Source organism: Pinus tabuliformis, chromosome 7 (genome assembly GCF_031772625.1).
Source record: "Pinus tabuliformis cultivar Carrire ecotype Pingquan chromosome 7, CPIR1, whole genome shotgun sequence".
Lineage (NCBI taxonomy): Eukaryota > Viridiplantae > Streptophyta > Pinopsida > Pinales > Pinaceae > Pinus > Pinus tabuliformis.
This window is the reverse complement of record NC_142293.1, coordinates 2,066,039,719-2,066,054,810: the sequence shown is the minus strand read 5'-3', so window position 1 is coordinate 2,066,054,810 and position 15,092 is coordinate 2,066,039,719. Positions and strand designations below refer to the sequence as shown.

General features: G+C 38.5%; 1 protein-coding gene across 1 annotated transcript; it reads right to left on the bottom strand.

The window, feature by feature from the left end:
- Positions 1–7,572: 7,572 nt before the first annotated feature.
- On the bottom strand, positions 7,573–11,465 carry LOC149256802 (uncharacterized). The gene is made up of 2 exons (XM_089460883.1): positions 8,222–11,465; positions 7,573–8,114 (listed from the first exon to the last, which is right to left on the bottom strand). Exons 1-2 carry the CDS (start codon positions 11,250–11,252, stop codon positions 7,648–7,650), a joined length of 3,498 nt encoding a protein of 1,165 aa, XP_089317009.1. The 5' UTR covers positions 11,253–11,465; the 3' UTR covers positions 7,573–7,647.
- Positions 11,466–15,092: the final 3,627 nt, after the last annotated feature.

Below are 15,092 nucleotides of genomic sequence, written 5' to 3'. Positions count from 1 at the left end.
TGCAAACTGGATAACAAGAATGAAAGAGTATGATCTTGACATCAAGCCAATTCACATTGTCAAGGGTCATGGCCTCCACAGACTTGCAGCCAAAGTAATCTATGCAAAGCAGGAAGAAGAAGAGCTCATTGGTTGGGAGCAAGAAATCGAGATGTACGATGTAGAGCAAGCACCACCCACTTCATACGGAAACTCTTGGTATGAAGATGTGTGCCAGTACCTTGAGCATGGCACCATATCATCTCATTTCTCCATGAGACAGAAGAGGGCACTTCACCTCAAAGATTTACCTTATCAGTTGGTGCACAAAGTTTTGTATAGAAAGCACAGTGACGGAGGGACATGATTCAGAGAAGGTCTTGCATTATTTGCATGGAAAATGAGTCAGGGGCCACTTTGTGGGAAATACCATTGTGCATAAAGTCATACAAGCAGGTTTATATTGGACAACATTATTCAAGGATGCACATGCCTATGCCTACAAGTGCCTGGTCTGTCAGTGATGTGCCAACAGAACATGAAGGTCAGTAGACCCGTTGCACCTTGTTGACAAAACCATTTCAACGATGGGGCCTGGACATCATTGGGGAAATATTCCCATATTCATTGAAATAACACCACTACATCCTGACAGCTACATATTATTTCACGCTGTGGACATAAGTAGTTCCGCTTAAGCAAGTGAATGACCAGGAAGTCATCAACTTCCTCCAACAAAACATCATCTCGTGATTTGGCGTTCAGGTATCACTTGTTTTTGAAAATGCAACTTACGTTTTGTCTTTAAAGCTTTATGATTTTGCATTGAAATATGGTATCGTTCTTAAACACTCAGCTAACTACTGCCCGCAGGGAAATGGTCTCCCTAAATCTACAAATAAAAACCTTATCTGCATTATCAAGAAGACCATTTACTCTGAGTAGCGTAACTGGCACTTTTCTTTGATGAATGCTTTATGGGCTAACCATGTAACACCCAAACCCTCTCTAAGAACTTCGCCATGCTTCCTGGTTTATGGGAAAGAAGCCAACATTCTGCCAAACATCTACTTGCCTGTGCTCCAATTGTCCCAAGAATCCCAAGGCAAGCATTGTCTGCTAGTTTAGCGTAGGATGGATACACTTCACAAGTTGTAGGAAGAAAGGATGAAAGCAAAAGAAAAATTCACACTCCACCAAAACTGTATCAAGAGATGGTTCGACAAGAAGTCTGCATGGAATACTAGCTTCGATGTGGGTGACTTAGCCTTGAAATGGGATAAGCCCCATGAAGACAAAGGAAAACATATGAAGTTCTAATCCCTATGGATTGGTCCATACACTGTCTAGGAAAATATTGGCCCACACACGTACCCTCTGCAATCACTTGATGAGAGGATTGAAAACCTTCCTGTCAACGACCAAGACTTAAAGCACTACTTTCAGTAAGTCGGGTTCATGCCATGCACCATGTACATAGTCTGTTTACTGCTTCTTGTATTTTTGATTTGCTTTGCTATTTTTTCTTTGCTTTGTTTTGTTTGCCTAATATCATGCTATTTTATGTTTTGTCAATAAGTGCTACCCTCTACTGAGTTCTGACTTGTGAATGAGTGGCTAAGATCCAAAGAGTCTTGTGACACTGCAACACTTGTTCAACCCTGTGTATGTCTTCTCTATGCTTGGTTATAACATTTGGCTGATGAACTCTCGACAAAAAATATGAGCCGTATGTAAGGGGATCTTTGGTCCAACCATGAACCTGTGTCCACACTGGGAAACCGCATTCCTATACTTAGTCTTCTTCTCTGTGTGTTCAAGTTCATCCAACTAGTAGAAACAGAGAAGGCGAAAATATAAACGAGAAAACCTAAATTAGAGGTCTTACATGCTTCTCTGAAGGAACAACCTCTTCTGCTCTCAATAAGTCGGGATCCCTCTTCCGACCCAAAAATAAATAAGTGCCTATGGACAGTCCTATTCTAAAAAATACAAAGGCGAAAGAAGAGAAAGGATTCTTGCACAAAGAGTTGAAGCATGCAACTCCACCAGGGTAGTGACCAGGCTCGCTGGAAGTGGAGCAATACATGTGTTCTTGTGTGAATCCATCGAGGTATTGTCCAGGCCTGCTGGTAGCGGAGCAACACCAGAGATGAAAACTTATACTGTGATAATTTTAAACTCACAAGCCAAACTACCCTTCCCAATTTCAAAACACTATGATCAGGTTGAAACTTGTTGTGTGTTCAACTGAGTTGGAAAAAGGTGAACCATGTTTGTCCATGGGGTGAGTGGGGAAACCGAATTAACCCACACAACAATTCAATACTCCCTGATAGACCAAGGCCCTGTGTTGTCAATGGATCGAAACAGAGAATATGGTATTCAACCAGTGTGTCGCCAAGTGTTGTAGCAGTGGCAACACCCTCCAATTTTTTGGCCTACATCCAATTTTGGAGCCTTCCTTGGTTTTTCCTTGATGATTGCAAGCACTTGGTCTCATCCCATGAGTTCATGTCGAATCTTTAAACCCTCTTTTCTTGACCGTTCACCGGTCATCTTTTAGCATGTTGGTTGCATGTCATGCTTGCAATCTTGTTCTAGCTATGTTCAAGGTCTGTCTTCGTGTGTACAAGTTGTGTTCGCTATGTAAGCATTTGTCGCACTCACACAAGAAGTTATATACAATGTCATGCAAGTGTTGTCACAATCATTCAACGATCTATCTCAATTGTCTCACTTGTCGTTCACACCCATTAGTCAGTCACACTGAGCATGTTGTCTGGTTTGTTTGAGGTGTCTTATCCTTGAGTCATGTTGAGTGTGTGTTCGCAAGGTCATGTAGACATGAGTTCAATCGCTCACACACTTCACCATTTTTCCGAAGATCTATCGATTGGACCACCCTCCATTAGCCAGACCTTCACTAAGCTACACTGCACAGTCTCAACCCACAGTGACCAAGCGTTGTTGCCCAGAATTGCGCAGAGCTTGAGGCTACTTCCCAAGAAATCTGCACTGCACAATCATGGAATCGACATGGCTGACTGTCACCCAGAAAAATGCAGAAGTTGCCCAAGAAGCTATATCAATCTGCGCTTCTCGCAAGCCTATCCATCAAGCCTCTTGTTGGTCAACTAGAGAATTTGACTTGGAAGTGACCCTGGGCTTCACTCCCAGAAATTGTGCAGAAGTTATCATCCTGCCCGCCTGCACTAACTGAAGAAATTGTGCAGAAAATAGGGATAGGCACCCGTTGCCTGTCACTGCACTGTCTCTGGAAATTGTATAGTTTTGTCAGGGAGTCCCCATGTCGGCCGGCCTGCCACTCCTCCTGAAAATTTCATAGTTTTCTTGGACTATCCACTAGCTTCCCGACACCCCGCTCAGCTCGAAAACTATGCAGACATGTCTTGCATGACTGCCTCCCAGATTTGCATAGTTTTGGCCAGCAAGCTTCCCGCATCCTGCTCCTAGCCTCCTCTAAAAATCTGTGTAGTTTTGACTGCAAGTGCCTCCTGTTATTCGCACTGCCTTCGTCGAAAAAATTGCGTAGTTCTGCCTCCCAGCTGAGCTAGATTTTGCAGATGTCACTCCTTTCCCAGATTGCTCAACCCAACCTCTCAATGACCTCTGCACAGTTTTCCCGACAGTGTCCCGAAGCCTCACATCCCGGCATGATATATGCTCTTCGTAGTTTCAAAAGCCTTGTCCTCTCTCCTGGTCACCTCCACTCGAAAGCGAAAGATGATGCATCATGGTAGACTAGGGGATTTCTGGATTTGATGTCATCTCATCATGACTGATTGCAGATACAAGTACATGGATGAGACATGACCCGACGATGAATGGGATGAACAAGGAGCGCATGCTAGGAGACTTGTTCGCGAATGGATGAACACATGAAGCATGCCAAGTACCAGCGAAGGGGATACATGCACATGCAACATCAAGCGAACTCCAAGACCATCAAAGGATCCGCACACCTTTTCATGCAGAGGTGAAGCTATGATACACTAAGAGCACACTCATCATTCAGCAGCACTCCAACTCGACATGGACACCACCATCAACATGAACAAACCAGTATTGTCATGTCGATTTATGTCATGAGTCGTCTCAGCCACATCACTATTGTGGGCCATATTGTTGTTATCAATGTAATGTAGCATGGAAGTCCAAGAGACACACATACAAAGTTGAAGATTCATGTCAGTTGAAGAGTCATGTAAGTCAAACATTCATGAGGAAATTCGAAGAGTCACAAGGGTCAAGTTCACCCTTGGCTAAATATACCCCTCATTTGTACTTGCAAAAGACTTTTTCAACTTGGCTCCTCCCACATAGCCTTGAGAGTCTGTAGTCTTTTCTTTGAGGAGTGAGCAATGGCTCCAACGCCCCACTATTGGGGTTAGTGATGTAGTACGAATGTGTCTTGGAACTTTCGCTTAATTCAGAAGTCTGTTAACATGCTAGCACATTTTCACACATGTATTGTATTCGTTTGTAACATTATTCTTTGGACGCTTGTAATGCATGTTTCTTTAACCTGTACTAAGATAGTTGAACTATTTTGGTTGTTTTAGTGCATATGCTATTGGAAATGTGTTGTATCAGTTGCTAACGTTGTCTCACCTGAGTGGACTACTCTGTCAAACACTTGACAGGTTCATCCTTATAAACTTTTTATGACAACCGTCGCACTTGTGTGGACTATTCCGTTGGGTGTTGTACGTGCTATCTATTCACTTTGTGTTTGTGACTGTCGCATTCATGTGGACAACTCCGCCGGAAGATGCACATGTCTTGTTGTGTTGTGTGTTTGTAATTGAGTTGGGACTATTCCCTTTCAACTTGAGACTCACTCTTACCCTCTCCCTCTTAGTGAAAGAACTTAGACACGAGTTACACTAAGCACTCTCCAGGCACACGAACCTTGTTGTTTAAAGACTAAGTATACCACTCTCATGTCTTGACAAGCAAGAGCTAAGGCATATGTTTAAGATAATTGCAACAATGCCATCATACTGGATGGGACTGCTATAGTAAATGGTGTGACGTCTAGTTGGGGCTTCATATCGGGGAGATCCCCTGAATGTTGGCGGGTCCAGCACCGTCAACAGGACAACAACATAATTCTTCACAAATTGTATTTCTACCCGAATCAAAATTCACAACATATATGAATTTTGAGGGCTTCAATTCTAAAATTTTTGAAATTTTAAAGCTACATTTGTCCCAAAAGAGTAACCCATCTTCATGCATTCCCCCAAAGTAGTTTCTTTCTTCTTATCGTGCATCAATTGCAAGACTGATATGATTGAATGTTGTTGAGCATATATAGAATGTAATTTTGTTCCTTGTTTTTCAAATTGAATAAAATACGATTTTTCCTTCAAAAAAAAATATCTTATACTTGACGTCTAGAATCATTTGTGCTTATTTTTTCCCGTATTTATGGTGATAGTATTTATGGTGATAGGCATATTTATTTTGAAATAGAGCTTCCAAAATTTTAATTTAATTGTCAATGATTATTTGGTGGAGGGTTTGGATTTCACTTTATGGAATATTCTAGAATATTCTTAAAATGTCATATGATCCTGTGTCATATGAATGTGAGTGATGGTTTTTTGGCATGTGGCATAGTAAGTGTATTAGCTGATGGTATTGTAAGAAAGCCTATTTAAAGTGGAATGAATCTCAATGGTAAAGGGGAGATTGTAACAAAGTTTGTTTAAAGTAGAATGAATCTCCATGATAAATTGTAAGAAATCTTGTTTAAAGTGGAATGAATCTCCATGGTAAAGGGGAGATTGTAACAAAGTCGGTTTAAAGTGGAATGAATCTCCATGACAAAGGGAAGATATATGGATATCTATTGAAGTATCTCAAGCTAGTTGCCCATCATTTATTCCCCTAAAACTTTTGGCTCGCTATAAATTAAGATTATATCTAACATTATTCCTTTCAATAATCATCTCCCTGATCTAAGGCACCAAATCACCATCAATTTCTTTCTATTTTTGAGAATCTAAGCAACATAAGAACCCTATAAAGAAGAAAGAAGGGAAGAAATAAGAAAGAAAAAACCTAATAAGAAGGAAAGCCTAAAGTAAATGAATATTTGCATCTTATTAATAATTTTGTTACATATTTTTTAAATGTTTATATACTTAATATATATTAATTATTTTTATTATTGAATTATATATTTAATGTATATTTATTATTATTATTATTATTATTATTATTATAATAAAATTATAATTGAGTTGATTTTTAATTATTATTTTTGTGAATATAAAATTTATTTATAATTAATAATAATTTAAAATAAAATTATAATTTAGTTAATTTTTAATTATTATTATTATTATTATTAATTTCAAGCCTTTAAAATTAATATATAAATAAGGTATTTTGATATAACTTTTTTTAACCTTTTATTTATATAACTCTGTTATTTACTTTATTTCTTGTTTATTTATTATTATTTTATCTCTTATCTATCTTTAGCATCATTCGTGCTTATTTTTTCTTCAGTATCTAAAGCAAGCAAGGCAACGAGCTCCACATTTGTGCTTATTTTTCCCTCGTGCTTCACCCACATTGTTTATAATGAGAAATCACAAATATGTTATGTGTATTGCTTCAATTAATACGGATGCACAGGCTCTCTGGAAGTTAGAAGGGAAACATCATGCTCCACCACTGCAAGTTTTCCAATGCTTTCTGCAACCAATGAGATTTCACAGGTGGGAACTCCATCCTACTTTTCTCAGAGAATTTGAGATCATATTGAATAACAAGTCGTCTCAAATTGCTTTTCCGAAGGACAGGATGAGGTGGGAACCACCATTGCTGCATTCCCCTAACTCAAAATTAGAATCTGTTTCAAGAAAAACAAAATAAGTTGTGAGTAGAGATGCGCAGAGAGAAATGGACATCTTTGCCGCAAAATTAGTCCAAAATGCTATCCACCTTGGAGATTTTGAAGGCTAAGGGAAGGTTGGAGCTGCTGCTAAAGTAGTAAGAATCGTTCTATGGAATTGGAAATTGCATTTAAAAGAATCTCGCAATGGAAGTGGACAAAGATGCTCCTCTGAAAAACTCAAAACTCTTGTTGCTGTAAACATCATCGCAACATTTAGCTACAAAATCCTGACTTCTTAAATGAGATCTATAATTTATTTAAAGATATAAAATTTATATGTTTTCCTGGTAGCTGTTATGACAATAAAGATAGAATTTGTGAACTATGATTACTTAATGTTAAAGGTCGTCTGAATTGTCAAAGATGTCAAAGATGTGTGTTAATTAACTTTTCTTGTTCCTTTAAATTAGATCGCAGTATCATTTTTTAGTGAAAGATAGACTTTTCTACCCTTACTCGTAAGGACTGGTATAAAAACTAAAAAACGTAACATATACAAAATTCTTCTTGTAATTAATACCAGAAGAGTGTCACACATTCATATAGATGTAAATGATATTGAATGTAATTGTTTTTTAAAGATAGAACAAAAAATTATAATCATAAATACATTTGCAAAACACTACTCATGAGTAGATATAACTGTATTGTTCACATTTACATGCAACCAATTATAAAACATTTATATACAATCAACAACAAAGATTTATGTACAAAGAAGCATATAACCACTACTTTGTTACAATAGACTGAGATGTGGAAGAACTTTGACCTTCACAAATGTTGTTGATAGTAGCACTTGTACTACCCAACAAATGTGTTAGATTTGATTGGAATTTGGGAATGGAAGTAGTGCTCAAAAAAGTGTCTTTGATGTTTTGCAATGTGCCTAAAATGCCCATCATTGTAGGTCGTCCTTGAGGAGATTCATTTGTGCAAAGCAAACCCACATTTATCAGTGCACTGAGACAATTGAGATCTTTATCTTCTTCAATGCATCTACTAGTCCTGGTTAATAAACCCATGTCCACCACTTCTTGTACTCGGCTTGGAAAGCTACTACCCACCCATTTTTGCAAGTTCATTCCTTCCACAAACATGTCATGGGTGGGCTTCTTTCTAGTGAGCATTTCCAATAGCACTATTCCGTAGCTGTAAACATCGCCTTTGGTTGTAACTTGTCCTCCCACTCCATATTCTGCATTCATAGATCCCCATCTTAAGTTTTTTAATTTAATTGAAAATGTTAAGTAAACATAAGAAAATCATAAGATTGCTTCATATGGGATATAGTTTAAATAATACCTGGAGGAATGTACCCAGTAGATCCTTTGAGTGCATTTGTGGAAGTGAGAGCTCCATCTTCATTATTTTCAAAACATATAGTAGCAATGCCAAAGTCTATTAAATATGCAGTCATATCTTCACCCAACAACACATTGTTGGGTTTCAAATCACAATGAATCACTTGCACAAAGCAATGATGATGGAGATATGTCATGCCTTGGGCGATATCTATTGCTATATTCAACCTTTGAATCAAATTCAAACAGCTTTGTTCTCCATCATCGGGATATAACCACTTTTCTAGGCTTCCTTTTGGCATTAATGGAAATATCAAAGCTTTGATTTGGAGATCTGAATAGCAAGTTATGACCCGAATCAAATTCCGGTGTCTAACTCTACCCAAAACTTTGCATTCTCTATCAAAACTCTTTTGAGCCCCTTCATTTTGTAGATTGAGAAGCTTGACAGCAACCATTGTGCCGTCATTCAAAATCCCTTTGTACACTTTTCCAAAACTACCAATTCCTAACAAGTTTGCATCACTAAATTCATTTGTTGCAATGACGAGCTCTGCATAGGAGATTCTTCGATGCCCCACATTTAATGATGGACTAGTCTCTCTCTGAATATTTCTCCTACAATTCTTTCTCCACAATATTGCAAGAAACAAACACAATACAACAATTGCTACAACAACAACCGGTATGATAACTCTTTTGAGATTCAAAACACTTTTATGTTTATGAGCATAGCACGGTGGTAGATTTACCCAAGGTCCACATAGACCAAGATTTCCCATAAATGCTGTGGCGCCAATCTTTTTGAAAACTCCTTCTTTAGGGACTTCCCCTGACAACTTGTTAAAAGAAAAATTCAAGTGATTGAGCATTGTGAGATTTGCTAGTGATATAGGTATTCCACCTGACAAATTGTTGGAGGAGAGATCTAGGTCTTGAAGACTTAGAAGTTCACTAATTGACACTGGAATTGGACCTTCAAGTGCATTGTAAGAAAGATTCAGATATGCTACTTCTTTGCAGCTTCCGACGATACTTGGAATGTGGCCAGTTATTTGATTTGCCGAAATATCTATGGCTTGAAGCTTATCGAACTTTCCTAGTTCTAAAGGTACACGGCCACTTAATAAATTGTTTGACAAGTTGAAATAGAAGGCTAAATTTGCAAGGCCTGCAAGCTCTTCAGGTATGTGCCCACTAAGCTTGTTGTATGATAGATCTAGCAGTAGTAAGTTCACACATTTCCCTAAACTTGCAGGTATGTTTCCTGATAACTGGTTATGATTAAGATCTAAATATCTTAATTGTTGGAGGTTAGCAATAGAATCAGGGATTTTTCCAGACAAATTATTTCCAGAAATAGATAAGAGACCTAAACCCTTTAGCTGCCCAATTTCCATTGGGATGTTCCCTTGTAAATTATTGGAATCCATATATAACCTCTCCAACTTCTGAAGCATAATAACTGAAGATGGGATTGACCCTGTAAAAGAATTACCTCCTAAACTAAGGAAGGTTAAGCTACTTAAATTTCCAATAGCATGAGGTATTTCTCCAGCTAATTCGTTGATACTCAAGTTTAAGAAATTGAGTTTTGTAGAGAGATGGCCTATAGAAAACGGCAATTGCCCAGTGAAGCTATTATCAGACAAGTCCACTATTTGTAGATTGGAAAAGTTACTAAGAGCAGTAAGAATGGGGAATCTCGTGGTGTTGCCGCTAATAAGGTAATTGCTGCTCAAGTCAAGCAGCCGGAGATGTGTCAATTTACCCAACTCCATAGGCACTATTCCGCTGAGTTGGTTGGCTCCTAAGGTAACCCTTTGTAACTTGGTACAATTGAAGAGGGATGAAGGAACGCTGCCACTCAGCTGATTATAAGACAGATAGAGTTCCTTTAACTGGGCGGTCTTCTTGGTACACAACTCCGACGGAATGTGGCCAACTAATTGGTTAAAAGCTATATCCAATAGGTCAAGGTTGGTGCAGTTGGACAACGAAGACGGAATGCGTCCCGTCAGATGGTTTATACCCAGAGAAAAATAGCGGAGCTGGCTTAGCATACCCAATTCGGAAGGGACACTGCCGTGAAGGTTGTTCTCCGCCAATGCTAAGTACTGCAAAGAGGATATGTTTCCCAAGCAGTCCGGTATTGTTCCCGTCAAATTGTTATCAGCCAAGTACATATAGCGGAGCTGGCTTAGCATACCCAATTCGGAAGGGACACTGCCGTGAAGGTTGTTCTCCCCCAATGCTAAGTACTGCAAAGAGGATATGTTTCCCAAGCAGTCCGGTATTGTTCCCCTCAAATTGTTACGTACAAAGTTCATGAATACTAGGTTGGGGAGAACACATAGTTGTGGGGGAATGTTTCCCGTGAGATTGTTTCCTGAGAGTGTCAAGTTCCGCAAACTGCGGCAGCTACCTAGAGTGGGCGGAATGGAACCCTGGAGTTGATTCCGAGACAGGCGAAGCATCTTTAAGCGAGAGAGGGTTCCCAATTGATAGGGAATGTAGCCGTGGAAACTGTTATTCCAAAGGCTGAGTACTGTAAGAAAGGAGAGATTGGCGAGAAGGGGAGAGATTGTACCTTGTAATCCCATGCTTGAAACATTGAGGGAAACGACTCTCTGCCTGCGCCTGCTGCATATGATGCCCCTCCACTGGCAGAACGAAACATTTGGCATCCAAGACGTGGCTAAGGCGTGGGAGGGATCATATGTGATTGCAGACTTGAATGCAAGCAGAGCGTGTTGATCGGAAGCATTGGTGAGACGAGGAGGATGGTGAGGGAAATGGGCGATGGGTGTGGAAAAGACAAAAGGAGGATTGAGAAAGAGAATGAAAGAAAGGGCGGCGAGGAGAAGCATTCTGGTAATCTGCATCTCTTGCGTGACAGAAAGAATGGTTTGTGATGAGAAAATGGAGTTTGGTAATGTAGTAGCTATATAGCTGCTGCTGCATTGAATGAAGAGACTCAAATTAAGAATGGCAAGAATCTTTTCGAGATGTTCCGGTCGGTTAATTTTCATTCTCCATCCTCAACTTGACTTCTCTCGTGCGCGAAGACCAACGGCCGCCGTGGGGATAACGCGATATAGGTGTAAATTCATACCACACAAATCATTTTCAGTGGATATCCTCTTCCAGGATGCAATAAAAAATACATGAAGACAACCAGTGGAGACAGTGGCAGTCCGAAACGGAGGATGGATCTTTAATTTGTTTTTCTTCTCTCGCCCGGCGAAGACCAACGGCCGCCGTGGAGATATAGGAGTGAATTGATACCACACAAATCATGTTCAGTGGTGTTGTTATTGATACCACTCATTATCCATCCTCAACGTGACTTCTACGCACACGGCTCTTCCTTTATCACAACCGTAAGAAGAATAAAAAATATATATATATATATATACTTGGCCAAAATAATATAATTAATTTTATAGTAACGACCGCCGTGAGGATAACGCTAAATGCGAGTGAATTGATAATACCACAAATTATTTTCAAAGGAGTTGTTGAACACTTATTTTCCACAGAAGTAAGAAAAGAATATCACATTTCAATAAATAAAATTATGATTAGTTGCATACCCCTGGCGTAACGCAAAAGGCAAATTAAAGGTTTCTTCTATTTGAAGTTTGAATAAATTGAACGATGATGTTTTACCGTTAAAAATCAATTAAAAGTCTATATTACCGTTAAAAATCAATTAAAAGTCTATATTACCGTTAAAGTAAATATTACTTCAATGTACGGCAAAATAAATTGAAAAAAATGTAACACACCCTAAAATAAATAAAAAAGTCCATAAAATTAATCATAAATCTTTCTCCTTGCCTCTCAATAAACGAAAGTAAAATGTCCATCCATTTAATAAAAAATCTAACACACCCTAAAATAAATAAGGTCTATAAAATTAATCATAAATATTTCTCCTTGTCTCTCAGTAAACGAAAGTCCATCCAATTAATAAAAAAAATTTCTCCTTATCATTTGGTGACGAAATGCCTTCTTTTAACGAAATAAAAGTAACGAATTACCCTTTTTTTTATTTTTATCACATTCCGTTATAGAAATTGCTATATAAGTTTAAATGTTGTATTTAAATAAATTAATTTTTTTTTAATAAAAATCATTTATAGGAATGATAATACGGCTTTATAAAAAATATGTATGATTCTATTTAAAAAAAAGTTGTATATTTTCTTAAGAAAACACATAAATGAGCACATTTACATTTCTTTCTGATTTTATTAAGATAATAAGACAAAGTAAAACGTAATTTAGGCCAAAAGTACTGTTTTAGTTATTTATTTTAAGTTTTTTTGGTTTGGGTATTCAATAATGGTATGTGTTTTTGTATTCTTCCAATAATTAATAGTTTTGGTTTAATAATAGTTATTTCTTGTAATATTTATGGGAATAAACGAGCTTAGTTTATAATTATAATGAAAAGTATTATATTTTTTATGCTTAATTTATAATTAAAATAGAAATTCATTCCTTATTCTTGGAAATGTTTAGAGAAAAATTAAGATCTAAACACTCTAACCCTCTGACCTTTTAACAATGTTAAAACTCAAATACACTAAGAAAACTTTCCTCTCATAAAATGAAATATTTAGTTTCTAATAAAACTTTCCTCTAATAAAATGAAATATTAGAATATTTAGTTTCTAATAGCGAGTTTCCCATAGGTGCCTAATGATTATGATTGATCATAGGTATTTCACAAATGTGCATTAGCCATACATTACAATCAAATGAATATTTGAGGAATTATAAGAAGAATGTGTAGGAGAATCTAGATATTATGAGACAAAAAGGATGAATGTCCATTTGTTGTGCTTGCAAATGATGATCTAAAAGAGGGTACATGTTGCTTCCTCGCATAGTGTGGATATGGCAAATTATTTAATGTTTAACAATATTCCAACACACTTATTTTAAATTTAAAATAATGATTTAAAATCTAGGAAGAGAGAGAAAGTGATAGAAGGAATCTCTAGTGTGTGGGTCGGGCCTTCATATCCATGGTAGGAGGATTTCAATGAGGAGGAGGAGGAATGGGAGGAGGAAGAACAGGGGGCAGGGGACCTGTGCGATGTTACAACTGCAATCAAGAAGGACACGTCCGCAGGGATTGTCCTCTTCCAAGAAGACCTTGGTGCTTTCAATGTTGGGTTAACGCACATGCAAGAGAGGATTGTCCGAGTTGATTACGAGATGGGAAGAGCAAACCAGGCAATGGAGGATTAACTTGATCAATGCAAAACCGATGGCTACTCAAATAATTCCACTGTCCAACATAAACATAGTCACCAGGGGAGGAAAGAAGACGAGGGCTAACCAGGGTGCGCTAGACCAACCCCCTGATTGTTCGGGTAGCTTCCCCAAAGCGATCATACAACCATAGATAGCAGAAGCAATACTATAAGGAGGCATCAAAGTTGTTTGAAAACTTGGCGGAATCCTAGAAGGACAAATTGCCAGATTTGGCAAAACCCATTATTTCCCACCCGATTGAGGAATGGTTCAGACTATTCTTGCATATTGTCGACAATGATTAGATGTTAGGGGAGCTGTGCAAGAATCTGAAAGTAGTTCTGCTAGAAGGAGAAACTAGGGAAGAAAGAATCTTGGCAAATTTGTCGGAGAAGCACACGAGAAGGGTTCAAAGAAATAAGAAGAGAACAAGCAGGGAATTTAGAATTGACACACAAGTTGCAGGATTCCAGATCAAAGATACAATGTTAGACCTGGGTTCAGACGTCAACATTATGTCCAAGAAAACATGGGAGGCATTGGGGAAACCACAGTTGAAGTATCCACCAGTCTAACTATGGATGGATAACCAGTACTGCATTTTTCCCATTGGAAGGCTAGAAGATGTGGAAGTAGATGTAGCGAGAGTGAAGACACGCAGATTTTGAGGTGATAGATATATGGGTGACAAAGATCCTTACCCAACACTGCAAGGCATTGACTGGGATTATGAGAATTATGTTGTCATCGATCTCAAGGAGTTGATGATCTTTGAGGTGGAGGGGATACAGGTGATATAGCCACTGGATCCATACCAGGGGTCAAGATTCACGGAACGCTGGACCAACACTACCAATTAACAACAGGAAGGAGGGAGGATTTCATCATTCCTACGGTGGAGGGATCAGTCAGTTAGAAGAGTATACAAAGCTCAGAGGTTGGCTATGAGGCTACATGGGATGCTTGGCAACAAGGAGCATACGAAGTTGACACGAGACGCTACGCTACGATATGCTGCATCAATTGGATTGGAACGGAGGAAAGTGATTATCCCACTTTCCATGGCATAGATTTGGTAGACACATTTCTAAATAAGTTTGATAAAACCATAAGGGAAAGCCACAAGGTACCATTGCTAAACATTGTAATGCAAGCAATCCCAACACACTGGTGGCGAGCACACCACAAAACCCTTCGTGACTGTCATAAGATCAAGTGGGCCATGAGCGAAAGGTTCAAGCCAGAAGGGGACCAACTGCGAGAGATTGTATAATACAGGGGGGAACTATGATCCCCAACAACACCTGGAGAGTTGCACAGACAGATGGAATAGGGAACAGATCCCGAAGGAACTATGGGTTCACATGTTCATACACACCTTGGGTACATTTCTTCGGGCGTGGTACATACAAGAAGAAATTTGAGGACAAACATGGGACTAGGATGCATTGGATAAACAATTCGGTAGCAGTTTCTCTTTCAAAGATAGTGATAGACGGCTAACTGAGGCTCTGTATTCCATTAAAAGAATCATCCTCACATCAGGACAGTTGTGGGAAGGATGCATGGATGAAAAATCCATGCAACACTTTTAAGAGTCA